The sequence below is a fragment of the Prunus mume genome, linkage group LG1 (genome assembly GCF_029339155.1).
Source record: "Prunus mume cultivar Tortuosa linkage group LG1, ASM2933915v1, whole genome shotgun sequence".
NCBI lineage: Eukaryota > Viridiplantae > Streptophyta > Magnoliopsida > Rosales > Rosaceae > Prunus > Prunus mume.
In genome coordinates this window covers 22983002-23010972 of record NC_142698.1, presented here as the reverse complement: position 1 = coordinate 23010972, position 27971 = coordinate 22983002, and the positions used below count along the sequence as shown (strand labels likewise).

Sequence of the window (27971 nt, the reverse complement as noted above, 5' to 3'; positions counted from 1 at the left end):
CCACCAACTCTCACCCTACTGTTCCATCATGAACTAATCATGAATTTTGATATGGACTACAATGCCCTTGCATGTCATGGACAAGGACCAGATGGCAACCTATGATTGGCCGAGGGAAGGAGAGAGAAATAGGTCCTTCAGAAGCCCAGTACAAAAATGAGAATAATGAGCAGTCTAATTCGGTCTCTAACAGACAAGCAATACTAAATGGAGAAATATGAGAATGGGTGAAATGTAATGTAAAGCTTTGATTTTGAGCTCTTTTTCTCTTCTGTCTGTTGATTGTGGTGTTACTTTTTGTTGTTGTTGTTTTCTTTCTCTTTCTTCAAAGATTCCATCCATTTCCGGTCCACCACCATTGCAACTTCACCCCTCTCCTTTCTCCTTCTTTTTTCCTTTTCCCCTTATTTTTATAATGTAAAAAATAACAACAATAAAGTATTGATTTGCTTTTTGTAATTTTGTCAAAGAACATCATCATATCAATATCAATATCAATTTTGGGCTCTACCAAGGGGAGATAAAGAGAGAAACTTTGAGGAATTTGATAAGGAAGGAGGTGTTTTTTTTGGCTTCCAATTGCCTCCCTTTCTGGGTTTCATCTGAATTGAACAGAGAGAAAGGAAATTTGACAGAATAGTGAATTTGGGTTTGGAGGGGTAGGGGTGGTTGGGATGTAGTGGGTAGTGGTGGTGGTCAAAGGAGGAGTTTTTGGTCTTTGGTCTCCTTCAACATCATCTGGGCCTTGACTCTTAATCACTCAGGTAATCATCTTTAATCATTTTTATTCTGTCTCTTCTAATCCTTACCCTCTATTTCAATTCATCTCTCTCTCTCTCTCTCTCTCTCTCTTTCCACATTCAATTTGCTTTTTATTACTCTTTCTGTGTTTTGTCTCTCAATTTTGAGAAACTCTTATGTATCTCTGACATCAATGCCTTCTCTGCAAACTCAAGGTGCCTCACTTTTTATATTCTCTTTCAACAAGAGTAATGATAATAATTGTGACCCCATACACACCCTTCTCTGAATTCTGTAACATGGGTTTGTTTTCCTTCATTGAATATTGCAAAAATTCATAACCTTTTTCCTTTTTCTCTGGGTTGGGGGAAGCTGTTTAGTTTTCAGTTTTCTCATGCTTAGATCTTCATGGATGTCAGGATCTAGCAAATTGCGTCTATCATGTCAAATCATTTACAAGGTTATAATTCTTCAAATTGAAATGTATGTTTGTAACGTTTGTCCCGTTACAAGGTGAACCTGCACTCTGGATTGGAAGTTTATGAGTGGCCTTGCCTTATTAATCTCATTTATTTACCAATTATGGATGTGATTTAAGTTGTTGGCTTAAATTTCTTTATTTTTTTGAAAAATCATCCATGAGAGAGAAAAAATGTTGAGTTAATGTTTCCTAATCATTACTTTTCCTATGAAAATTGTGATGGCATCTTAATTCATATGAAGACCGTGAGGGTAACTTCATACATCGTTTCCTGATTTTGCTCCTCAGAATGACAACCCAAAGATGTTTTTGTGTTTGCTTTGCTGTTTTGATTTTGTGTTTTCAGGTTGTTAGATTTCTTCCACGGTCCCTATCCGCCACCCCAAAAAAATGATGCTTTATTTTAACCAAACCGGATGGTTATATAACTGAAAAGCTAAAATCCGAAGGGTTTTTTCTTTTTCCTTTTTCCTGTGATGTTTCTCTGGAAGCTAATAAAACTTAAGTCACAATGTGATTTTCTGGCATATTGATTTTTTTTAGTTACAAACTTGTTTTTCTGGTATTTAAATATTATGTGGCTCTGAAATGGATTTCCTTTGTTTTTCATTCATTACAAAGCTTTCAGGAGTTGGATCTTGGAGCAACGCCTTCATTGCAAGTGATCCATATTTTGTGCTGATAGCAGTAAACTGGTATAAGTTTCATGGCTGGCATCGATGATAATGTTGCTATAATTGGAGATTGGGTGCCTCCAAGTACAAGCCCAAGAGCCTTCTTCTCTTCAATGTTAGTTGACGACATAGGCTCAAGATCAATGCTGGAACCTCCCAGCAGTAATAAAACTGCGGAGTTCTTTTTGGGGTCTCAAGAAGAAGATAACAATGGAAAAAATTTGTCACAAGGCAATGCTTCTGGTGAGGAACTAAATGAAGTGGGTTCATTTTCGGAGTACAAGTCAAACTCACGCGGAGGGCTTGTGGAAAGGATTGCAGCCAGAGCTGGGTTTAATGCTCCGCGGCTGAATACAGAAAGCATTAGATCTTCTGACCTTTCACTTAATTCGGACATTCGGTCCCCTTATCTGACAATACCTCCTGGTCTCAGTCCAACCATACTTCTAGACTCTCCTGTTTTCCTTTCAAGTTCATTGGTAAGATTGCAACTTTGAAAATATCTGTAGTGCTTAAATATAATTTCTTTTCCTTATATTTTTGCTTCTTTGTTAATTTTTACTTTTATTGTGTTGTTAGTATATAATAAAAATTTGATTTCATGGAAGGTGCTAGCTAGTTTAGGTAAAGTCCTGGGATCAGATCTTGCCTTTACTGGGGCTGAGGGTTTGTATGTTGGTATAGGGTTATTTACCTCTAATGGACTAAAGCGGAAAATTGATCTCATCAAGTACAAGGCGTGCATATGGGGTTGGTGAAATATTTTTTGTTCTTGCAATGGTAGGAACATGGACAAAATGTTGTAAAACCAAGATAATCGGTTTTTGCATATTTTGGCAGAGTTTTGAACTTTAAATTAGTTTATGATTAACCTGAATGCAAAATTGCAGATATCTGTATCTTGTGTACAGGGATGAGCTGTTAACTGGTTCTATACATGCCTTTCACCTTGGTATGATTTGAGTACCTTCAGGAAATTGAAATTCATGTTCTTGTAATACATCATATGAAGTTATTTGACTTGGGATTGCTTTCCTTTGAAATAGGGCATGTAGATGTAAATTATTATAGAGATTGTTTAGTATCCCTGATTTAAGTTAAAATTTGCTTCCACTTGTGATGAAATTTAAAAGTAAGTTTAGTCTCGCTGACATTTGTCCTGCCATATGTTAAAACTTTTCTTCTGGATGTCTTGCAGGCACAGCCATCTCCAACAACTGGAAAATTTCCATTTGTCTCAAATGGTCATAGCAGGAGTTCCACATTAATGACAGAGGGCCCCGATAAAACTAATTTCTTTGAGGACATAAATACTTCATTCGCTTTCAAGCCTATTGCGGAATCAGGCTCCTTCTTTCTTGGTCCAACTAGCAAAGTAATTTCACCCTCGATTTTTCCTCATTTTAGAACACACAAGTATTCACACATGCTAGTTCTATTGTATTTTTTTTTAGTGAAATTTAGATAACCACTGGTCAGTACTTAAGAGGAGAGTCCTAGTATACTCCCGCTGCAAACAAAACAGCATTTATGTCATAATATCTCTCATAGTTCATAAGTAATTTTTTCTCCTGTATACAGATGGGTTCAACTAGTTTTCCACAGCAATCTTTTGCCAGCATCGAGGTGTCAGTCCAGTCAGAAAATTCTTCTCAAAGTATAGAACCAACCAAAGTTCAAAACCAGAATACAAACAATCTTCAGCTCCAGGCAGACTTCTCTCGCACATCTACTGAAAAAGATAATGGAGCTAACTCAGCAGATCCAAGGGCTTTTGATACTGTTGGTGGCAGTACTGAGCATTCTCCACCCCTTGATGAGCAACCAGATGAAGAAGGAGATCAAAGAGGTAGTGTTGATTCCATGGCTGCTGCTGCTGGTGGTACACCATCCGAAGATGTATATAATTGGAGAAAATATGGACAGAAACAAGTAAAAGGTAGTGAGTATCCACGAAGTTATTACAAGTGCACGCATCCAAATTGTCAGGTTAAGAAAAAGGTTGAACGATCTCATGAGGGTCATATAACAGAGATCATCTACAAAGGGGCCCATAACCACCCTAAACCTCCTCCCAATCGTCGATCAGCCGCCATTGGATCATCTAACCCACTTAATGACATGCGACCAGACATCCCTGAACAAGGTGGACCACAGAGTGGTGCTGATGGTGATTTAGTTTGGGCAAGTACACAAAAGGCAAATGTTGGAGCTCCTGATTGGAAGCATGAAAACCTTGAGGTGACTTCATCAGCATCTGTGGGCCCTGACTACTGCAACCAATCCTCTTCTATGCAGGCTCAGAATGGTACGCACCTTGAATCAGGTGATGTGGTGGACGCGTCATCTACCTTTTCTAATGATGAAGATGAAGATGATCGAGGGACACATGGCAGTGTTTCATTGGCTTATGATGGTGAAGGAGATGAATCAGAGTCGAAAAGAAGGTTACTGCTCACCTCTTTCTATCTTTTGGTGAACAATCTCAAGTATTAGACATTGGGGTCACCATAAAAGTGTCTTTACACTTATGATGTTTCAGGAAAATTGAAGCCTATGCAACAGAAATGAGTGGAGCTACCAGAGCCATTCGTGAGCCTAGAGTCGTTGTCCAGACAACCAGTGAAGTAGATATCCTTGATGATGGATATCGTTGGCGCAAGTATGGGCAGAAGGTTGTGAAAGGCAATCCAAATCCAAGGTTATTACTCGTTATGACGATTAATTTTTTTCTTTCTTGATTTGTTCTTTCTTAATTTGTATGAGGATGAAACAAAATTCTTTTTTTCTGCAGGAGTTACTACAAGTGCACCAATGCTGGCTGCACAGTGAGGAAGCATGTGGAAAGAGCATCCCATGACCTTAAGTCAGTGATCACCACATATGAGGGAAAGCACAATCATGATGTTCCCGCTGCTCGAAATAGCAGCCATGTCAACTCTGGCCCGTCCAACACCATGTCTGGCCAAGCTTCCTCTGCTGGCATTCAAACCCATCCGCATAGACCGGAGCCATCACAAGTTCACAACAGCATGGCAAGATTTGAAAGGCCTTCATCACTGGGTTCATTCAGCCTACCTGGAAGGCAGCAGCTGGGGCCATCCCATGGCTTCTCTTTCGGAATGAACCAACCCGGCCTGGCCAATCTGGCAATGGCTGGGTTGGGTCCAGGCCAACCCAAACTCCCTGTTATGCCTGTTCATCATCCGTACTTTGCACAACAGCGCCAGGTCAATGAAATGGGCTTCATGTTACCAAAAGGAGAACCAAAAGTGGAGCCTATGTCAGAATCTGGTCTAAACATGTCCAATGGTTCATCTGTATACCAACAGCTAATGAGTAGGCTTCCTCTTGGACCACAGATGTAGAATTTCCCCTTTTGTTTTTATGATCTTTTGAGGAAAGAAATATTTAAGTTTCCACATATATTATATATATATATGGTAATGTTGGTTATCATCCAGTTAGCTCTTGATTCATTCATTTATTTGTTTGTTTAATTTTTTCTGTCAGTTGTGGGGATAAGTGACCTTGTCTTCCAATCATTATGGGAAGTTGACACGTATTTTCTTCTTGTATTGTCATCTCCGACCGACTCCTAAGAAAGAAGTTAGTTTAGATGTTTAGTAATTGTCATGAACCTGTGCATGCTATTTTAGTCTAGTTTTCATTATTTATTGTTTATTTTTATGAGCTTTCTGTACACGCTGATGTGAAAGGCTGCTCCTGAACCTGGTGGATGCAATAATGATTTGATTATTTCATTTTAACGCAACAAGATTTGAGGCTACAGAATTTCCATTATTAAGTCTTTGGAACACCTAAAGTGAGTGAGTTCCATCAAGTTGAAAGCTACTTAGTGCACAATCAAATCAAAGCTATGGACCATAATTAAAAGCAAAAACAAAGCAAAAAAGAAAATTAAAGCTAATATTAAAGGCCAGTGTGGGATAATCGATCATGGATCAGTTGCAATATTACAATACTGAAAAGTAAAATTCAAAAATAATGGACACCAAAAAGCTTTGCACTAAAAAACCAAAGATGTTGCATAATTGAAAACAAATATTTAAATAGAGCACCAAAGATCAATCCCCCAAGTTTATCCGCCTAGTTCAATAATGGGTATGTGTGGCCCGATGTAGCCTGTGATTGCAATTGGGTGTTAAAGGTTATACCTTTTGATTGCCTTTGGACTTTTTTTTTTTTTCTTTTTCTTCCTCCTTCGTCAGGTTTTCAATTTGCAATCATATAATCTTTGACACCCAATTGTAAACAAGTCAGAACTACAACTCAACCATAGAAAAGAGCAACACAACATACAATAGAGAAATAGAAAGGATGCAAAGTCAAAGTAGTACCCAATACTGAACTGAGTCACAAAAACTTGCATCAAAGCCAAACGAAAATCAAAGATCAAAATGGGAGAGGGAGGATTTGAACGACTTCCAATGAGGAAATCCCTCGGCTCTCATTTCAAATTTAACGGTTGCGCATGAGCAAAATGCATAATCTTTAAAAAATTTCTTATTCAATATATTTTGGCGTACTTTTTAAAATTTGATTGGAGCAATAACTGCATAACTGCATGCATAGTGCACCTTGTTGCCTTTGAGAAGTTTATTTGCGTGAGCGTTATGTTGTGTGTGAAGGTGCACTAGTACAAGACTCCATAAACCCTACATAAGCTTCACATACTATATGAGGACAATTTTCACAGAAATATTACAATTTTGATTACAATCCCATATAGTAAATGTTAGGGCTGGCATTTTAGATTGCAAAACTGCAAATACCGACCTAGGTTTTACCACATCTAAACTGACTTATCATGAAAGCCGACGGCAAACCACAATATAATATAATTAATTATTAAAATAAATACATATAATAATTTTATATTAACTAACAAAGGCTAGAGCTTCATCATTTAGATGAATCTTTCTCTCTTCTTCTTCTCTTTTTCTTTTTCTTTTTATTCTCTCTCTCTCTCTCTCTCTCTCTCTCTCTCTCTCACATCTTCCTCTTTGTGGGACTCACCTAGGATTAGAATGTATCACTAATGAAGTGTATTCTCCGCCAATATCTTGAAGTTCCCTTTATTGTTTTTTTTTTAAAATCTCAACCTTGAAGAAATATCATTTGAATATTTAGTAAATTAATATAACTTAATTAGTAAATAATTAAACTTTTATCTAGTAGGAACTAGTGTTTCAATTAGTACTGCAAACTCATTGGTTGTGTTGGTAATTTTGATAGATTGTTATTAGTGTGTTAGCCGAGATAATCTCTAGCTTGCAACCAACATCATCCACATCAGCTTTTCGAATGTCAGCACTAGCAAAGTTCGCATCATCTACTTTCATTTCTTGTAAATTCGCTCCTTCCAAACACACTCCCTCAAATTATGGATTGCGTCAGCTTGGTTGAGGCATCCATATGTCAAGTTTGCTCCTCTGAAGTTGCGTCCTCTTAAGGATGCACGACATCAATTCGCACAAGAAAGATAAGCATAATAAAACACCGCTCCCTCAGCATCTGCAGCTGTAAATTTAACATTTTGTAGATGAGTCTGATAACGAAACCCTCTTCAAACAAGCATTTCTGAATTTGGATGAAACCAATTTGGCATTGCCGAAGTCGGCATCAACATCCTTAAAGGTAACTTCCTTCACCAGTGAGCCAAAGAACGGAACATTTTTCAAGCATGCACTATGAATTATGAAACTCAATATTCGATAGGTTGAGGACTCAAGTGTCTTTGGTTCTTGACCAACTATGAGGCTATGAGTATTTGAAAATAGATCCACAAAGTATATAAACCAACAAAAATAAATTAAAGCATTAAGTCGGAATTGTTTGTGTATATATGGCATAGAGATAAACGTTACATACATGTCATGATGATATGATTTTTTTAATAATTAGCCAATAAAGTAATTACAAAAAAATGATGAACAATATGCAAGTATTAAACAATCGCAAGGCAAAAATACTATACCATCATGCCGTGTTTGATTAAAGTATATGCAAAACGAAAATTTCATATGCAGCATGTCAAATTGAATATCAAATGGCTATGATTCATTCATGTATTAAATCAAATATTAAAGATGCAAAGATGGAGCAACGTGCAATCAAAGGGAATTTCAAACAATATAATCATAGAGAAAGAACAAAAATTGAGAGAATCATGAAGTCGCGTGGATGAGTAAAACAAAACTCTAAACTACATGATGACTCTAGCTCAAGTGAGATAAAATTAAAGAAATAGATTATATCAAGAGCGACGTCATGCTGATAACATGCTATGAAAGTAAGAAAAGAGAGATTGTAGAGAAATAGTTGTGTCTCTTTCTTCTCATTAGCACCTCTATTTATAGAGTTTGGGTTACATCTTAGGGTTACATAGATGGTCCGAAAGATCCCTTAAACAAGGAATATCTCTAAATAGATAGCCACATTTATTAGTGATTTAATAACAAGAATAATAAGTCACTATCAAAAGTGGTCTTTAACGTAATGATGCGAATTTAAAGCTACACATAAAATAAATGAGATACAATATTTAACGAGGTTCGACAAGTATGCCTGAGTCCCAGGGTGGCAGTAATAACTCTTTCCACTATGTAAAATAATGAGACTACATGAATAGCTTTATTTCTCAATTCTCTCATATCACTCTCTCTCTCTCTCTCTCTTTCTTCCCTTCTTTTTCTTTCCTTTTGTGATGGTGTGAAGTTACAAAGTAGGAGGAAGCCTATTTATAGTAGAAGCTTACACATCCGTGAATATGCAAGGCTGTTTAAGTCCTCTTCTTTATACCAATTACATGTTTATTCATCCATAATTGAATTAGTATGAGGAATTGAATCGAGAAGAGTTAGATTCTGGATTCCTATTAAAGTTGTTTACTAAACCATATGGATTTAGCAGAGTTAGATTCCGGATTCCTATTGAAGTTGTTACTAAACCGTATGGAATTGAGGTAGGAGTTGTGCTAATTACTAAAATGTCCTTGTTGTTGAGTTAAAGTATATGACAAATTTGGAATTTTAAAAATTGTGTGAGGATATAATGGGTACAAATGATGAATTCCTAATAGTTTAATTCTCTATGAATTAGAATACCACCTAACACCAATCCCACCAAAGAATTGAATTCCTCCAAAATTAGGAATTAAATTCCTAATTTTGTGTGGGCCTCACTTACTTTTTAGTTCCTTGATATGAAGTGAACACATAAATTCTCATAATTGGAATTTAATTCCTGATTTAAATTCCAATTCCTGATTAATAAACACACCATCTCTAATTAACAATTCCTTGAAGTAAACTCTATATAGGTCCTCTTCTTTATACTTGACGGATATGATAGGCTTGTTGGTCCTTGGGCTGGCGGTGGCATGTGTTGTAAAGTTCGTTTGGTCTTTGTGTCTAATAAATCTTATAAATGTAAAAGTGGACCGGGTTGAGCTATTGGATTTTTTTGGGTTTGGTCTAGTGCATGACATTTGTCCTTATTGATGAATGACCCATTTTAATATGGAGGTTTAGGCATAAGTGTTCCAACAACAGAAAGAGGCATAAGTAAACCTAAATGTGATGTTCGATAAAAATAAAAATAAAAACCTCACTGTGATAGAGGTTTATTTTTTTAGTACAAGAGATAGTCAAAACTCTACAAAAACTCTACAAAGAATGATGGTTTCTTACACACACGCTACCAAAGTACTGAGGATCTAAACTTTGAGATATTGGAAGTTTTGAAGATAAATCATTATAAAAACCGGTTCTTTTAACATCATGACGGGTTACTTGGTGAATAGTCTAAATCAATTATAATCAATACATAAGAGGAAACTAAATCACAATTAAATGACCTCCTATTTTCCAACAAAGAGAAACATAATTAAAACATAAATCCTAAATGAATAAGTAATTGACTCATCTTCCTATTTGGACTGGAATAACGAGTTAATGACAAGAAAAGTATAGATTACAATACGAACTTTCCAGCATGTGGGAGAAAAAGAACAAAAAAGGAAGAAGAAAATAACAGGACTGTATCCGATGTCATGTAGGATGGCAAAAAACAAAAAAAATAAATAGAAAAAGACTTCTCTCCAGTGTCATGTAGGAGACACAAAAAAAAAAAGGAAGAAGAAAATAACAGGACTTGTATCGCATGTCATGCATAGAACAATAAAAGAGGACGAGCCCACACGATCAATTGGTAATTAACATAAGAGCTGTTATCGGCACTCGTAAAAAGTCGTTATACACCACTCAAATTCCTTTGTAAAGAACAGTGTATGATGACTTTTTCCGGCTCCAATAACAATTCTCCTCATAAATATTTAATAGGATTTTAAAAGAAAGAAAGAAAGAAAGAAAGAAAGAATCCCCTTTGGATTTTAACAGCTCTTTTCATTCAACTCATGATTTGTATTTCGTTCATGTCTTCCAACCACTGTGCTTCCGTTATGAACTTCAGTTGTAAGGTTACGTGATGCAACTTACATCATATGAATTGTACTTTCCATGTACAATGAACAAATTGGTAGGTTACATAAAAGAATATGTGGTATCCAAAAAACACCCTTGCGAAATTTGAACCCTCAAATGAAGGGCCAGGAAATCTATATATATGTATATGTATACTTCATCATCAACCTCATTTGGAGGTCAAATTCCAAAATGAATAGGAAAAACCAGTCCGACTGATTAACTTTCTTTTCCTCAGCTTTGCTTGGAGCTTTGATCTTCTCCTTTTCGGTGGCAGTCCCGCATTATGGTTTGACAACGGCACTGTGGCAGAAATTAAAGGACATTGGTAACCTCATCGAGATTCTCTTTTCTATGTTGACGGACTGATTTCCTGTGATTTAATCTCCTCTCTGCACAAATTCATATGAAATATTATGGCATTGAAATTTATTAACATAAGTTACCATGAAAGGAAAATGATAGACTATTATATACAGTCAACTCCACAATCGTATATAGCAGCAAGATTTGTAACTAAAGAGGGGAAGGGGGATTCAGATTACATCCAGTAAGGTCCATATTTTATTGTTAGGCCAATAAAGTAGAAAATGACTGAGAGCAACCAGATGAATATGGATACGAAGAAACTTTGATTCAATCAATCACCTCTTTACTTTCTAGGGAAAAAAGACAGTTTAACAAGACCGTTCTAGGATGTGGCCAAGACTGTTTATTTTGATAGATTACTGTTTCTGAAACATCTTTAGAATAAATGAAGAGGAAGGTTACTAGCATTGGTGTATCAGGCATCAAATATAGGAGGTGAAACAAGGTATTATACTATATTGAAAGAATAATGAAGAATGTATTGAAAACCTGAGACAGTTCAAGATTGAAGAATAATGAAGAATAGCTACTATTCTTCGCTTTATTTCTTTCGATGGTTCTCTGACACGCTCAACCACAGGCAACTGCCTGATATCTTTCGCCTCCATTAGTTCCTTGGCCATTGCTAAATCTGTGTCCGGATAACAGGTAAATATACCACGTGCTCGCCCACAATAGCTAATTCCTCGAGTACAAACAGTGGAAACAAGGCATGTATTTGCCTGCAAAGATTTCAATTTTGCATATAATTAGGACATTATGAAACTGTTATAGGAGAAATCACAGCAAACAAATTACACAAAGAAACTTATTGTAACATATACATCAGACAAATTATAATAATAATAAAATAATACATGCTAGAGGGGGTCCAACCCTATCTATGCGTGAGAGAGAGAGAGAGAGAGAGAGAGAGAGAGAGAGAGGAGAATATAATTATTGTTGATTGAGAAGTGATTAATGGGAACTATAATTTGGGATTAACTGTGCATTAACTAAGAACAGAACTTATGGAAGATAAAACATACATCCAAAAATCTACAATCGCTCTTGGATGTATCGCTAGACTTCTTTGATTGAAACCGTCTAACATCACCAAATGTTAATATTCCCTGAAGAAGATCTTCATCATCAACCACCAACACACAATTCTGATGATTGTCACGCATGCATTTTATTGCCTCTTTCATAGTTACACTCACAGGAACTTTCACATAGTTCTTTGACATGGCCCGTGAAACCTAACATAAGAAGGGATGAACAATTGAGCAAGTCAGGTACAGTGACAATCAAAAAGTGAAAAGAGATGCTGCAGTTGCAGAAGAAAATGTAAAATTTATCAACAACAATTAAAAATGAGTGTTTGTGTGTGTGTGTGTGTGTGAGCGAGTGAGGAGAGCTCTTGATAAACAGCTCAAAACAAAAGGAAGAAATGTGAAACCTTTAGATCTTCCAGAAGCAATTCTTCACTAACTGTTTCAGAGTCAGAAGTGTTTCTTATTACAGAGAGTTCCAAATCATGTCCACTATCAAGTTGTCTCCGCATAACTTCATCTTTCTCTTCATCAGCTGAAACAACAGAATATACTCTTGCTGAATTCCATGTATCAGATGGTTCAGTCTCCATTGGCTGGTTTACCACAGAGGGAACCCAAATTGCCAATCCAACAGCTCCCTACTTGCACAAAACAAAAATAAACAGTAAGCACTAGCAACCTGTGCACTTAATGACAATGTCCAACCCCATCCCCAAAGAAGAAAGAGTTAAAAAATTATCTCAGCAGAAGAATACCATGAGAGGAAGCAATATCCGGTAATCTTTTGTCAGCTCAAACAGAAGTAGGACTGATGTCAATGGCACCGAACAAACTGAAGCTAGTGTAGCAGCCATTCCAACCTGCCCAAGTTTAAAACTATTTCAGTCATATTTAATGGGCTAAACATATTTTTACACTTGACCAAGATAGGCCGGGCACAAAGAACTGTACCAATGCATAAGCCTGTGGCTGGGCAACAGCAGCATTTCCTGGAATGGCTGAATTTATCAGTTCTGCAGCTGAACCCCCAAACACAGCACCAACAGCAGCACCAATCATCAAGCTTGGTGCATATAGGCCACCTACAAGCCCAGAACCCTTGCATAAAGCTGTTGCCACAACTTTGGCTGCTGCCAATTGAGTTAACAGCCAGATTCCAGGAGCCGAAGCAATCCTCCCAGTATGCAGGATTTCTTCAACATTTGTGAAACCCCAGTACAGAATTCCAGGATACTTAAGAGCAATTATACCAGCTCCTAAACCACCTAATGCAGGGCAGGCAACAGCAGGAAGGCCAAATTTTTCCTTGATAAAGTCAAAGAACTTTGTGAACCAAGTAACCAAGCGAGTGAAGGCTACACTTACAGCACCACATAGCATGCCCAATATCAGGTACAGAGGTAGTTCTGCAAGGCAACACCAAAAAGTATTTTTTTTAAAATCTCAAAACAGATGCATCAAAATCATTTATCCACAAAATTTCAAAATCCCTTGCAAGACAGCAATTCACCAGCATAGATGTCCTTGGAAACTTACATACCAAAGTTGCACTTTGAACAATTCTATGTAATAGAAAAAAGTAACCGTTGAAATGAAATGGAGGTACAAATAATATGCGGAGTGACTTTCCCACCATCAACTCAGGAACAGAGCAAACTCCAACAGTGATGTGGATATACACTCAAACGGACCACTTAGGTATAGTTGTTTGAGAAAAATATACACATGCATGTCATGCACGCACACACAAAATCAGATACTGCATATACATATATATCTAAATAAATTGAAAAAAAAATAGTATAGTGCACATATGCATATAAAATAAATGAATATTCAACAATAAATTTACTGAAGAAAATGAAAAAAAACAAAAACTTTTGAAAAAAGAAAGAAAGAAAGAGAGGGAAATATTAAGTACCAGCTGCAGATTTCAAATCATATGCAGGCACAGTAAAGGCTGATTGAGTCCCAAGTAAAACATTAGATACGGTGGATGATATAACAGAAGCCAATATAATCATTGCAGTTGTAAATGGAGGTGAATTTTCTGCTCGAAGAGGCCTTAACACGGTTTCAATAGCAAAGAAGCAACCAGCAACTGCTGCATTAAACCCTGGAGAGAAAAAATCCTAAAAGATTATAAAATGGAGAAACAGAACTGTATAAAGTTGTCTTAAATAAACATCTTTTTATTAGAATGAACAGTACTACGAAACTAGAGCCATGATAAGAGATTAAGGCAAAAGTACATAAAGACTATCTCACTATTCTAATGCCAAACTGATTATTTGTTCATGTCCTTGATTAAGGCACACAAATAACAATAACAATGATAAGAATGAAGAGAAGAGGAGTGCATCTCATATTGAAGGAAAAGTTCCTTTGACATGTTACTCTAACCTGGAAACAAAACTTGAGATAGACAACTTGTATTTTCTGATCTCAAAGACAACTGGATGTTGCAAATTAGATAAGTGAATGAACAACAGACCAAATAATTACATTCATCAATGAAGTATCAATCTCCCACAGTTCAGTCATAAAGAAATTTATTCTATTTCTTTTAAGAGTAAAATTTAAGTTGATTTTTGAGGCAAAACTACATTAAGCTGCTTTTGATAAACAATTGTAACGAATTAGAAGACAAAGGAAACAATAAATGAAGCTAACTCATAAAATAAATGCAAACTTGTAGACAAGATATTCTGGGTTGTACCTGAAGAAATTCCAGCCGCTGCACCTGCTGCAACAAGGGCAATCTTCCTTTCTCTGTTGTTTTCCATCATTAATGAGAATCCGTTGGCACAAGATTTTCCAATATCTACACTAGGGCCTTCAGGACCCAAAGAACAACCAGTACCTAAAGTGACAGCCGCCTGGACAGCCTTTATTGTGGGAAAAACTCCAGCAAGTAAATCAAAACCCTGTCTTTGAGAGGAACTGGACTGCCTTATCTGGTCCAATATTTCAAGTAAACCATGCATCATGCCAACAATAACCCCACCCGTGACTGGTATTAAAAGAATTCGATGCCAAGTATCACCCAGTCTCTGCAGACGGAGCCATGCAGCACCATCATTTGGAGTACCAGCCCAGGCCCATTCATGTATAACATGTACCTAGATGAGCACTAAGGTGTCAATGAATGTCAATAGAACAAACTAAACAAGACATAATGTTATAGACTCTACAAGCTAAACAATCAAACCAAGAAGCACGATTTTTAATCTGTTATTGGCACCATTTCCAAATGTAGACCATCTTGGATCACACCGAGTGTCATACAGACACTGGCACAGAAACAAGCAATAAGAAGCACCAGAAATAAAATACACCAGAAATGACACGCATACTGTTACAAACTCTAGAACCCAAACATACATACCAAGAAGCACCACCATTTCTATCTCTTATTTCCAATCATAATAACCAATCCCATCAAAACACCATTTCCAAATGCAAACCATCTTTGATCAATTATATTGCAATCTAACAGAAAAATAGCGGTTCCAATGGTGTAGAGGCAGCATTGGAAGAAGCATAACAAGTGTCAAACACAGAGAAAGTGATGTAAAACTAAGCACCAAGTTCACATATTTTTCAGCACTTTACAAAAATTATAAGTTTTCCCATGATGGGCAACAACTGGATCTCCAAAACATGAATGGGATTATGCATTGGAGGCTTTTGGAAGATGAAAGCTTACCCCTTTGTTAAAAGCCGCGACAAAGAGACCGGTGGCGAGGCCGAGAAGGCAACCAATGAGAAGCAAAGCCCACTCGGGAGGGGCACTATCGGCAAGCTCATCATTCCCATCCATGCCGGCCAAGGGCTCATGATGCTGCTGATGATTATGATGTTGATGGTGGGGATCTACAGGGGAACGCGGCTCTCTAATCTCTCTGTGATTGTGGTTTTCTCGACCGCGCTTGAAACTGATCCGGCGACCGGAGAGCCCTCCTGCGCCGTCCAAATGCTTGATCAGCAGATCTTTGAAGCCTCCGACGCCTCCTCTTATACTGGTCGGACTGATACTGTTCTTTCTGCTGCTCATTCCATCTTGAGCTTCCAAGTCACTGTCTTTCTCTGCAGAAGCGCCACCATTTTCGTCTTTGTTAATGTCGTTTGAGGATCTCAGGAGAAGAGCCTCGTCCTCTCCTGACATCTTAGCGCGCAAACCCAAAACCCCAATTCTCTCTGTCTCTGTCTCTCTATTTAACCATATAAAATCAACAGTTGTTTCTTCTTCATCATCATTTTCTTCTTCTTCTGTTCTTTATTCACTGTAAGATTATACGCGTTCTCTGTTCTGTTTGCTTCAAAACCTTCCAACGTCGTTTTTACCTTCTCCTATCATCAATTTCTTTTGGCTTAAATGCGGTTTTGCCCCGAACTATAACATAATTGTCAATTTGCACTCTCAATTATTTTTTTGGGTAAATTAAGGGTACGAATTTGTTAAAAATAGTCAAGTCAGTCCCTATGGTCAGATTTTGACTGATTTCATCCATTTCTCTGTTACTCTTCTCACATGATGTGCACGCGCACGTGACCCCTTTAAGAAGAGCAAAATCGCCACTTCACCCTTCATTTTGACTAAATCCCCTCCAATTAGCCCTAATGCCCCAATTTTGTCACCCAGACTAGTGGTGGTGTTGAGATGAGGCGCGAGACATCGACCTCAAGTGAACGTGGAGGAGCTGTGTTGGGGAGATATTGTAAATGTCTAAAAGAGGCGTTAATAAGGATATTGTGGACGGATTTAAACCCTGGAAGAAGGTTCTATGTTTGTGGCACACAAGGGGTGAGTTTTATGATGCTTTTGGTTATTTGAATTTTTTTTTTATTCGATTCCATGAGTGATGTAGAGAGGTCAATGGTGTGATTTGTGGAAGTGGGTAGACCTAGAAATGTGCAATTGTTCGAATCAGATCATTCCCGGGCTGTTAAGGCATTAGAACTATGGAGGAGGAACTTCATTGCAGAGAGCTAAAGTAAAGAAGATTAGGTAATTGTGATGATAATTTTGGGCCTTTTTGTGTTATTGAAACCAAATTCAGGGATGGGAAACAGCTGAAATTGGAATTAATGTGATGAAAGGGTTTGATGGCATGTATTTTGTGGTTTTGGGTAATATGTGTTAGTGGTGTTGTTGGATTTTTGTATCTGTTTTCTGACACCATTTCTTGTAAAAAAAAATAAATAAATTTGGTTAGCTCTGAATGAAGTGGTGCAATTCGTAACAATTTGATGTACGCATAGTAATTAGGCACGAACTTATCTCACCATTTGGATATCACACTTTTAATGCAAAACTTCACCATATTGGTGCAATTGAAAAGACAAAGTATAAACAGGTTTTAAAGAAACCAAACCTTTATTTGAAAAGAAGTACTGAGTTTGCATTTAACACTTTGAAGTACAAAAATGCATATCATATCATTGTTGCTTAACCATAGCGCAATTACAAAAGACTTACCAAAGTGCATACAAAGAACTGGTTAAGTTCAAAAGTCAACAGAGCATTACAAAGAATTGGTTAAAAACCACAAATGCATAGCATTACAAAAGACTTACCAAAATAAATAAGTTCACAACAGAAGTCTTGCCAAAACAAACAAACAAGTTCATAATTACAAGGCAGTTGCATTATCAAACAATTTCACCATTACAAGGTCATTGTCATGGCCTTTTTTGCAAGTGATTTGAACTTTGGGGATTGACAAATAACCACTGGATAATTTGAAACACGCAAAGTTGATCTTAAGATTGGATGATGTTGATCTTACAAATGCAAAAATGTGTTCCTTGTCACGAACACATTGCACTCGTGATAAGAACATTGGCACCACATTACTTCAGCATTTTTTATATAGAAATAATTGGAACAATATTCAATTGTTTTCGTTATTTATCAAAGAAACACATTCGAATTCTTTAATTAAAATGTTGATAAAATTCCTTTTATTAAAAATGAATATTGAGATTTCAGATATGAGGTTCAAAATGAACTTGTTGATTTAGTGGCATGCGATTACTTATTATACAAATTTATAAATAAATTCAATCTTAGACATGTATTTATAAAAAAACCCAAGTACTATTTAAACATAGAAACACACCCAAAATCAACCCCAAAGTTTTTTGGGTGTGTTTATAAATGAGTTTTGAGTGTGTGTAATGATGGATTTTGGGTGTGTTTATAAAGTTTTTTGGGTGTTGGGTTTTTTTATAATTTCCACCTCCATTTTGGAGTGAAACTCCCTAATTACTAGAGTTTGGTTTGCTTGGAACTCAAACTAGGATTAGGATTCAATTAGGCGATGGGTTTAGTTTTAGAGTTATAGGTATATAAGGTGATCTTGAAGGTTTGTTGATGGGTACAACTCTCAAGGTCGACTGCCAATATGGAGGACACTGCAATACCATTTTTACGCCCCAATATAGTAAACATTATATAGAGTAGATGATGTCAAATATACAATCATCGTAGTCTTAAATTTGCGAACTATTTTCCTGTGGAGGGAAGTTTTTTTTTTTTCACTAAAACACCCAAAATGGGAGTTGATATAAAAAAACCCAAGCACTATTTAAACATATAAACACACCCAAAACTCATCATTACACACACTTAAAACTCATATATAAGCACACCCAAAAAGTTGAGAGGTTGATTTTGTGTGTTTCTATGTTTAATAGTATAAATACATGTCTAGGAGGGTTTATTTATAAATTTGTATTTTTTTTTTGGGTATAAGGAATAGTCTCTCTAACACAGACACAAATGATGCCATGACGGTTTGAATTTGAGACCTCTTATCTACAAAATGAATATCGAGATTTGAAATATGGGGTTTAAAATGACATGTTATAATTTATTTAGTGACATATATTTATTATTTGAAAGGGTGGAAGCTATAAATCTGGAAAGTCAGGAATATGAGAGAAAGGGTAAGTTGGAACTCAAATTAGAATTAGGAAAGGGTAAGTTAGAACTCAAATTAGGATTAGGAAAGGGTAAGTAAATTACGAATTTTAATTACTATATTTGTATCCTGTTTTGATTGGGAATTTTGTATTTATTGTAATTAGGTTACTTGCTTCTTACACATGTAAGTTGTTATATATACCTCCCTTAAGAAGAATAAAACTATCTCTGAAAATCCTAAATACCAAAATCTTTCGTTTCGACGAAATGGCGATGAAGGAGCTGAAGAAATCTTCTGTAATTCGCCTCAATATCGGAGGAAACAAATTTTGCACAAGTGTTGATACTCTTAACTCAGCGTGAGCCTAACTCAATGCTTGCTGCAATGTTTAGTGGACGCCATAATATTGCGTGTGAAGAAGACTGTGAAAAGGGGTATGTTTTTATTGACAGGGATGGCACACATTTTCGGCACATCCTTAATTGGTTAAGGGATGCTACTGTTCCTTTGTTAGAAGAGCGTTGTAAATATTCAGAGCTTTTGAGAGAGGCAGAATATTTTCAACTAGTTGGTCTAACAGAGGAAATACACGCTTTTCTAAACAAGGAGGACGATCAAATTGCAAAGTTGGATGCAGATTTAACGCGCAGGGATATCATCAACTTTATACTATCTAATGCTACAATAATGAAGTTTAGAGGTTTCAATCTCTCTGGCCTTGATCTTTCGAAACTAGACTTGACGAAGATAGATTTCAGTTATGCATGCCTGAGAAATGTGTCTTTCTCAGGTTGTGATCTTACACGCGTAAAATTTAAATATGTGGATGCCGAGGGTGCCATCTTTAACAATGCTACTTTGACAAATTCTGAATTTGTAGGCGCAAATCTCCGTGACGCTTCGTTTGTTGATGCCAAGCTTAGCTTTGCAGAGGTAGACAGTTCATGCTTGGTAAATTGTAGCTTTTTGAGAGCAATCTTGGATAATGCACAGCTTTATAACTCTGATCTTACAAATGCTAATTTTAGGGATGCAAATCTTATAGGTTCTTACGTACAAGATGTGAATTTGCAACATTTGGTGGGTGCAAATCTTGGCGTTGTTACTGCCTACCCAGACGAAATTCGTTGAGATATCAATTTTTGCTGGCATTAATTCGTTGATAATATTTGTGCATGTGATACTGGCCAGACAAGTTGCCCTACTTTTTGCAATATTTCTAACTTCGTTGAGCTTCTCTCATGTTTTTTTCTCATGTAATATATCTAATTTTTGTAATCTCTCTTTCCCCTCAATGAAATTTAGTTTGACAAATTTTGTTGTCAAATATAAAATATATCTAAATGTAATTAACTTCAAGTGAGAATGTTCGAGAACAATATGGGTAGAATTTTCTGATCGTATTCTTCTCCACAAAGGAATCCTATTTACACCATAAACTTTGTATTAACTTTGCTGTTGCTGTTGAATAATATATATATATATATATATATGGCAAATAGTGAAGTGTGTGAGAACAAAGTTGTGAACAAAACAAAGCTAGTTATTATTTAAGTTAAATACATTAAAACAATTAATGGATGTTTGGGCCTAAATTGGCTCAAAAACGGGTGAACACCTTAATAAATCAAAAGAGAGGTCCTTAGGGCCTCACGTGCTTGGGTAACTAGTTTAATCACTTGAGGTACAAGATCCTTATACTCTTCTTCCTTTAATCAACTTATGTGCATGCCACTCATGAATTGATATGCTACATGTATAAATACTGGAATACGTTATTTTGAGGTTTGGATTGGCAATATGTACATGATCCAATTCCAGTGCATGTAGGTAGAGCATGTGTATTTATGTGACTTGATTACACATCTTGTGATTTTATTCACAACTCCTAAGAGAGGCAGAATATTTTCAGCTGCCTGGTCTAAAGGAGGAAATGCGTGCTTATCAAATCGTTGCAAAGTTGGATGCAGAACTAAAGTGCATAGATACATCAAATGTATACAATCAAATGAGAGAATTAGGTTTAGAGGTGTTAATCTCTCTGGCCTTGATCTTTCGAAATTGGACTTGACTAAGATAGATTTCAGTTATGCATGTCTGAGAAATGTGTGTTTCTCAAATTGTGATCTTCACGGCGCAAAACTTAATTATGTAGATGCTAAGGGAGCCAACTTTAGCAATGCTAGTTTGGAAAGTTCAGAATTTGTAGGGGCAAATCTCCGTATATTTGTCGGTGCCAATCTTGGCTCTGCAAAGAAAAATTGTAGCTTTTGGGGAGCAAGCTTGGTTGCTACAGAGCTTCATGATGTTGATCTTAGAAATGCAAGTTTAGAGGGGGCTTGCTTGGTCTCTGCACAATTGCTTGATGTTGATCTGGCAAATGCAAATTTAGAGGGGGCTAGTCGAGAACCTGCAGACCTGAAGAATATCAAGACAACAAATAATACTAAATTTCTTCAAGAAGCTTATTTGTAGAGAATGAATTTTCAACATTTGGAGGGTGCAAAGCTTGGTCTTGTTACTCCTTCCAGTAATGGGGTTATATGCAGGCCTTCTCGTTTCTTCTATTATTAGAGCTACAAGCCTAAATTTTGGAATTTTTTGTTTTTGTTTTTTTGTTATTTAAATAAAGGATAGGATATTTACAAAGTATTTCTCTAGCAGGACTTGGCAAAAACTTCCATTTACAATCATCTCCACGTTGAGTAAGAAACGGTTTAAATGTCATCAGAACTGCGATTGCCTCAACCACATATAGGATGAAGAAAACCACCTGCACACATCTACATTAATCCAATATATACCAAGTGGTAAATTTAGCTAAAACAATATAGTTACATAAATTTTATCGAATTCATCACAAATATATATGCCTAAGCTAAATTCAATGCACATGATTAGATTCAACAATGCATGCGACAAATTAATTAATCATGCACTCTCTAAATCGCTTGGACCAAATTCATATTGCGAGTATGTGGACAATTTAAAACAAAAAAACCACAACTTTTTAGCTAACAAAAATCCACGATGAAATGTTGGTTGACATTGATTGATACCTGGGAGGATGATATCATTCTGGCGTTTCTCTGCCCAAGAAAACCTGTCGATAGATGAAATATGATTAGCAAAAGAAAATATGTTACTAGACATGATATAGCTGAAGTATAAGGTAAGGCAAGGCAACAAGCCAACTTTTAGTGTTTTGGTGAACTTACAGGGCACCGGCACTAGCTGGACCAACTGCCTTGAACAGAGACATTGCAGTCATGGCAAGGCCATTGGCAGCACCTCTTTGTTGTTCTTGTTGTCCTGTTGTTTAATCATGGTCAATCAAGACAAATTCTTCAGTTGAAGAATGACTTTTTTGTTTTGTTTTTAACAATGCAATATTTTAAACTACTCTAATGTATGGGAAGGAGGATCGAACTCAGGTTAAGGAAGAGGGCAATAATCTTATCACGTATTAAAACAAGTAAAGGGGAAAAACAAAAACTAGGTAATTATAAAGGTGCAATTACCACAGCATTGTTTTGGATAGTGAACAGGCCAGTTACAGTCGCAATCTAATTACATATATGCACTTACAGATAAGACATTCTTAAGCATGGATAAAATATTTAGAAGTTTTCTACTTAAACCCCACACTTCTCTTAGTTCACCTCAATATTTAAATCATTAAGCTGTAAGTTTTATTATTGTGTAAAAAGACAAAAAAGGTCATCCAACTTAATACTTAACCCTAGTACATCTATACACACACCCACACATCCCACAACTCTTCAAATTAAGTTTTAAAAAAATACAAACTCTTCTACATCCTGTGCCCGATTCCAAAGACCATAAACCCAATTGAGCTTTCCAAATGACCGATTCTTCAATATCATTCACAAATGTGATTAAGCATCAAATCTGATCATGATTTACTATCTAGTACTTCCTGCAGAAGATTCAAACCTTCTGCTAATATACTCCTTTTGAATTTCAATTTCAGGATCTCAAGCAAAGGTGGTGGGTTTGGGGAGAAGCATACCACAACTACTGAAGGTATTGCACTTGAGTGCCTCCCTAACTAGCTCTCTTGAGCATCTCTCAGGATCATTGTGAAGCATTAATTCTTTCCTTGCAATTGTAACTGCGCATTGGCTGCTCATCACATCCCACAGCCCATCACAGCCTAGGATCAAGAATTCATCTTCCTCACTCAGAGTTGTCTCCTCAAGCTCCGGTTCTGCGCTTAAGGGACAAGAGGAACCTTTGGAGCCTTTCATGTGCCAATCTCCAAGAGCTCGTGGCACCGAAATTGACCGTTAAGGTAGCCATCATAAACCACACCTCCCAGTTTCTCAATTCTTACTCTTTTTGAGGCACAATTGGGTTTATGCACTTGAAAACAGATAATGAATAAGACTCTGAAATATCATCAAAACATTAATTTAATACTTACTATTTCTCATGCTCAGAAGGTATTTTCTCCTCTAAAGGTAGCTTGTGGGGTTTAAATAGAAAATCTCTTTTATTTCTTATTTTTTTAGCTTGGGAGGATAGTTTGGGAAGATAGTGGGGTTTACTTAGAAATTGTGAAAATTTAAATTAAAAGTTGGGGTGAACTTAGAACATGGGGTGAACTAAGAGAAGTGTGAGGTTTAAATAGAAAATCTCAATATTTATCAATAGGGAGAGGATGAACCCCGACAACTTTGCTATAAATGGAAAACTTGACAGCGGAGGTATTGATAAAACCTACATATACGAAAAAAATAATGTCAAGAAATATACAAGAGGGCTCGAGCGCTAAGTGATGTACATGACAAAGAAAAATGAAGAGAAAGCACAGGAGCTGAAAAGTTTACCCCTTCAATGCGAGCAATCATTATAGATATAATGAAAAGAAAAAGAAAAAACCGTATAGCCGAACGGCTATACTAATTAATTGCTTTTAAAAATAGTATAGCCGACCGGCTATATGAGATTCTTCTTTAAATTTTTTACAAAATAGTATAGCCGCGCGGCTATAATGTTTTTCCTAATTTTTTTAAAATAGCCGCGCGGCATATATAGCCGCAACGGCTCTAATCGTTTGACACGAGGCACCTTGGGCCGGGCTTGTCCTTTACCAGATTTGCCACAAATTGTGATGTGGTATTATTATTCATTCCTATGTATGTATGCAATGTGTTGGCGGTATGCTTCATAGGTTTGCTTATTTGGGTTGTGTTTTACATTGGAATACTTGTTTTTCAGGTCATTTGTGTGAAATGTGAAGGTAAATCCAAACATGCATACTGCCTATTTTCAGGTGGTGTGAATTCTGGATTTGGAACGATACATAGACAAGTAACTAACTTCCTTATGAATTTTAAAGGACCACTTTACATTTAGTATCATGATTCCAAGGGTTGTAGACTACTCAAGAATTTCAAATCTCAAGTTTTATGTTGAAATTGAATAAAGGACTAAAAATGCTTGCTTATTTCTTTACAGTTCAATCCTTCCCTTCCTTCCCCCAACTAAATCCCTAAAGCCCTAAAGATTGCCCATATTACCATTTATTAGCTCTCCGAAGTCCAAATGCAGCCCCAAATCCATAACTTAGTTGCCTTTCAGATTTCATGCAACCTATTTTCTTGAACCAGCCCTTTTCCCCCCTTTAAAATCTAATCCTTTGAATCCTACTGAAACTCTACAATGCCAAAAGTTAAAAATACAAGTTGACAAACCTTAAAGCCCACCATATATGCAGTTGTAGGCTGATTATTTAAGTTGTCCTACATCAAAATATTCTTTTTACTTGTTATTCTGGATCAAACTTGTACTTGTTCAACAACAGTGATAAGATTGTTAATAAATCAAGATTGGCTGCTTGTTTTAATTTAGTGTCATTCAAGTAACCCCTTAAGGGGTTTGTCATTTGTTAATGAACTAATTCTTATACAGTTACTACTGAGCATCATTCAATTTCTCTCCCTCAATGTTTGTAGGATTTCATGGAAGATTGAGATAACTGTGCCTTTTCAATCCCTTCAAGCTCTAGGATGCCATGTTGATGGAGTTTGCCCCAAGAAAAAAGCTGGTGATATCTGCACAACTGCTGTCCATGATTTTGAAGGTGATCAAACCTACAGTGAGAAGCCAAGCCACAATTTCACTTTAACAGCTGATTTTGATACTATTGATGTCTCAAGTTATGATGCTCTTGTAATCCCTGGAGGTCGAGCTCCAGAATATGATGAGAAAGTTATTGAAATAGTGAAGCAAATCTGGAAGCTGGGAAACCAGGATGATATGTGCCTTTTGTATCAATGACGGACCAAGTAATAATCTGTTTTTGATCTGTATATGCCATGTTCCATGCAAGTAAGTTCTGTCTTGCCTGCGAATCCCAATCCTGATGTCAGATTGTATGCTATTCCTAACATAGGGAATGAATATCGTGACTATTGGGATAACATATTCATATGCCTATTACCTGTGCTTTATATTGAAATTTGATTTATCACTCACCGAAGTGTCCTTTTCGTTTGTTGCTGCATCTAGAGTGTATTTTTCACATGATATTAGATTTTCATTTCTGTGAATTAACAATTTATTTAAATAAATAAAAAATAGCAGTGAAGGGAAAAATAGAAGCAAGAGGGCTTATTCATCACAAGAACACATCCATTTTCTCTGCTTGGTTTTGTGTTTCAAGTGAATTTGTTTATGAAGTCTGAGTACAAACAGAGGTGGTCAAGGAGAGGACATTGGAGATGTATGTCCTCACCTTCACTCCCCTCAGTAGTAGATAAAAAGAATATTTCGTTAAAAGATATTCCTAGTTGAAACCATCTATTTTCTATTTGTATATGTATAATCTTGTACCACATGAGAAAAAATAGTAATTGTATTTGCATATCTATATGACTACATTCATATGTGTAGTTAATTTTTCGAATAGGACTATCTGTTAACCGATCTAATAAGAATTTCTATCGTTATGTGACCATTTCCAAATAATGCAAAGGATTCCAAAATTATAAAACACTGCTCAAATGCCCAAGAATCATATACATAGTGAATTTGGTTTTATCTCAGCAGCAAGGCCAAGATGATATCCTTACAGACAGAAACAACAAATTTTTAAAAAAGACAATCAACAGCACCTCTAGCAGGCAAGGTACTTTGCAATAACGAATTCCTTTCATGTCTGCACCTATTTCTATATTCTAACTCGGAATATTTGTCAATTTGTCGCTGTTCCATTGAGCATCATATAGTTCTAGTTTCATGAACACTCCTACAAGCAGTCCACTACACAAACTGGTTCACATTATCATTTTGATAATGAGACATGGCAACAGGAGAGACGTCGTACAACAAAATCAGTTCAAATCACATAACCCAAATTTGGTCCACAACTAGCAACTCAAGTTCAAGCCCAAAATCTAAAGACCCCAAAATTTTGAACTAAAAGTGCAAACAAGAAGAGAAAATTGTAACCCCAAGACTAATTTTCATTTTCTCCCTACCATTTCTTAACAAGATCCAGTAGTAATTTTACAGAAAGAAATCACCTGAAGAACAAAGAACATACAGGGTCGAGAGCATTGGGGTCAAAGCCATAATCAGCTGCCAAAGAGTAAAAGTACAGACTTTGACACTTGTTCAAATCTGAACTTGAGGGTCGAGGTCTTTTAAGAGTCATTATATATTGTTTTTTGCCCCAGTCTATATATTGAGAGGAAAACAAATCTGAACTTGTCTTAACCACTTGAGCTACAAGCCTTTTGAATATATATTGTTTCTCACATTACTTATTTCCCCAAATCACAATTTGGCACATTTGTAAAAATAATTTTATCAACAACTCAAAGAAAAATATTTGCACACCTATCAAACTGAATTTGGCAAGAAAATAAGAGGCAAATTCCCACCATAAAAGCTTGAAATACTTAGCCAAATAATTGGTAAGCAGAACAACGGCCATGTTGCATTACTTTCCAAAATGCCTATAGACCATTTACTATTCAAAACCAGATATTAAGAAACAGAAAAGGAAAATGCAGGGGCTGTATATCTCAATAGCATACTAGCAAATCATGTTAATGAATCACAAAACTGCAACTCAATCAGCTTAATTAGCTAGTTTCCCTCCGGCATTCATGGGTAAAGAGAAATCTCATATACCTGTAATGCATCATGTATGCTGCTGCCTCTGGTTTGACTCAAAAGGAAGTGGAGCGGGTGAGCCTTGGCTTGGCTATCTTCTTGTCCTCTTCAAGAGGGATTAGTGAAAGATTGGCTGGGTTCTCGATCATCAGTTTAGCTACCAGATATCTGAGATGCTCCAGTCAGTACTTCCTCGCTTGCTTCTGACATATCTCCTGCCTTGCCGTCATACTATTCAGCCACCCTTCTTTTGAAAGCTGCTGCTCCACCTGTTCAATTACTCTCTTAGCAGTCTGAGGCCTCCTTGTCTTGATACATTTTGCAGTAAGAATTACAGCAGTGCTACAAGACAGATGCAACAACATTAACCAATTGTTTTAGAACAAACACATAAGTCAGAATTCTGTGAACAAGCATCAAAATATCATGAATAGCACAATCATTTGGCACACTTTCCCAAATTACATTCAAAAATGTATCCCACAACATTTATATACCCGAAGATTTCGATTGGAAAAGTGGTTACAATCAGCAAATAAATATGTTTAAAATAAAAGATACTATGTCAGGTAAGTAGTGCTTGTAGCCTAGTTTACTAAATAAAAATAATAACTAGCCTACTCACATAAAGTGGGTACTAATGTTCATGAAATCTAATTGAAAGGTCTCAGTCAAATAGAACTAGCACTAGGCTTCAAGTAGAAAAATAGAACTGCAAATTGTAATATCAAGCAAATAGACACAGGGGACATTATCCGAAAGATTTACAAATCAACGGAAACTAACAAAACCAGCCTTGAGCCACCGATATTTAAGCAAAAACCTTTATACTTTAATGGTGAAAATGACTACGAGAGGTGCTAAAATGAATAAACATAGCATGTAACAGAGACAAATCAAAACAAGACATGAACAAAAAAACAGAAAAGATAAAGAACTAATGCAAATAGCACATTGTGATAACACCATCTCCATGAGACTTACTTGGCCAAGAGCCACCATTTTGATAACTCCATGAAACTGCTCTGGGTTATCAGTTGTTGTTCGGAAATCTTCTTTACAGGTTAAATCCTTGAACACAC

At 36.4% G+C, this 27971-nt stretch overlaps 2 protein-coding genes and 3 pseudogenes across 7 annotated transcripts; 3 read left to right on the top strand and 2 right to left on the bottom strand.

The window, feature by feature from the left end:
- The first annotated feature begins 188 nt into the window (after nucleotides 1–188).
- On the top strand, nucleotides 189–5359 carry LOC103344588 (putative WRKY transcription factor 2). Of its 5 annotated transcripts, none has more exons than XM_008248209.3 (6): nucleotides 189–764; nucleotides 1851–2375; nucleotides 3095–3271; nucleotides 3478–4343; nucleotides 4439–4597; nucleotides 4691–5359. In XM_008248209.3, the coding sequence occupies exons 2-6, from the start codon at nucleotides 1929–1931 to the stop codon at nucleotides 5262–5264; spliced, it is 2223 nt and encodes a 740-aa protein (XP_008246431.2). In that variant the 5' UTR covers nucleotides 189–764; nucleotides 1851–1928; the 3' UTR covers nucleotides 5265–5359. The 5 variants fall into 5 exon arrangements, with proteins under 5 accessions (XP_008246431.2, XP_008246415.2, XP_008246423.2 ...); XM_008248193.3 differs by having other exon boundaries at nucleotides 1844–2375; XM_008248201.3 differs by lacking the exon at nucleotides 189–764 and adding an exon at nucleotides 814–956 and having other exon boundaries at nucleotides 1844–2375.
- Nucleotides 5360–10304: 4945 nt separating this feature from the next.
- On the bottom strand, nucleotides 10305–16160 carry CLC-F (chloride channel F). 2 transcript variants are annotated; one of them, XM_008248181.2, is made up of 9 exons: nucleotides 15519–16160; nucleotides 14529–14931; nucleotides 13731–13925; nucleotides 12761–13215; nucleotides 12565–12669; nucleotides 12214–12447; nucleotides 11801–12013; nucleotides 11262–11494; nucleotides 10305–10795 (listed from the first exon to the last, which is right to left on the bottom strand). In XM_008248181.2, the coding sequence occupies exons 1-9, from the start codon at nucleotides 15975–15977 to the stop codon at nucleotides 10756–10758; spliced, it is 2337 nt and encodes a 778-aa protein (XP_008246403.2). In that variant the 5' UTR covers nucleotides 15978–16160; the 3' UTR covers nucleotides 10305–10755. The 2 variants fall into 2 exon arrangements, with proteins under 2 accessions (XP_008246403.2, XP_088906998.1); XM_089050872.1 differs by having other exon boundaries at nucleotides 10627–10791; nucleotides 15519–16158.
- A 2853-nt stretch (nucleotides 16161–19013) lies between these two features.
- On the top strand, nucleotides 19014–19876 carry LOC103318675 (FH protein interacting protein FIP2 pseudogene; annotated as a pseudogene).
- Nucleotides 19877–20623: 747 nt separating this feature from the next.
- Nucleotides 20624–21315, top strand: LOC148921352 (uncharacterized; annotated as a pseudogene).
- A 1304-nt stretch (nucleotides 21316–22619) lies between these two features.
- Nucleotides 22620–23615, bottom strand: LOC148921351 (putative protein phosphatase 2C 27 pseudogene; annotated as a pseudogene).
- Nucleotides 23616–27971: the final 4356 nt, after the last annotated feature.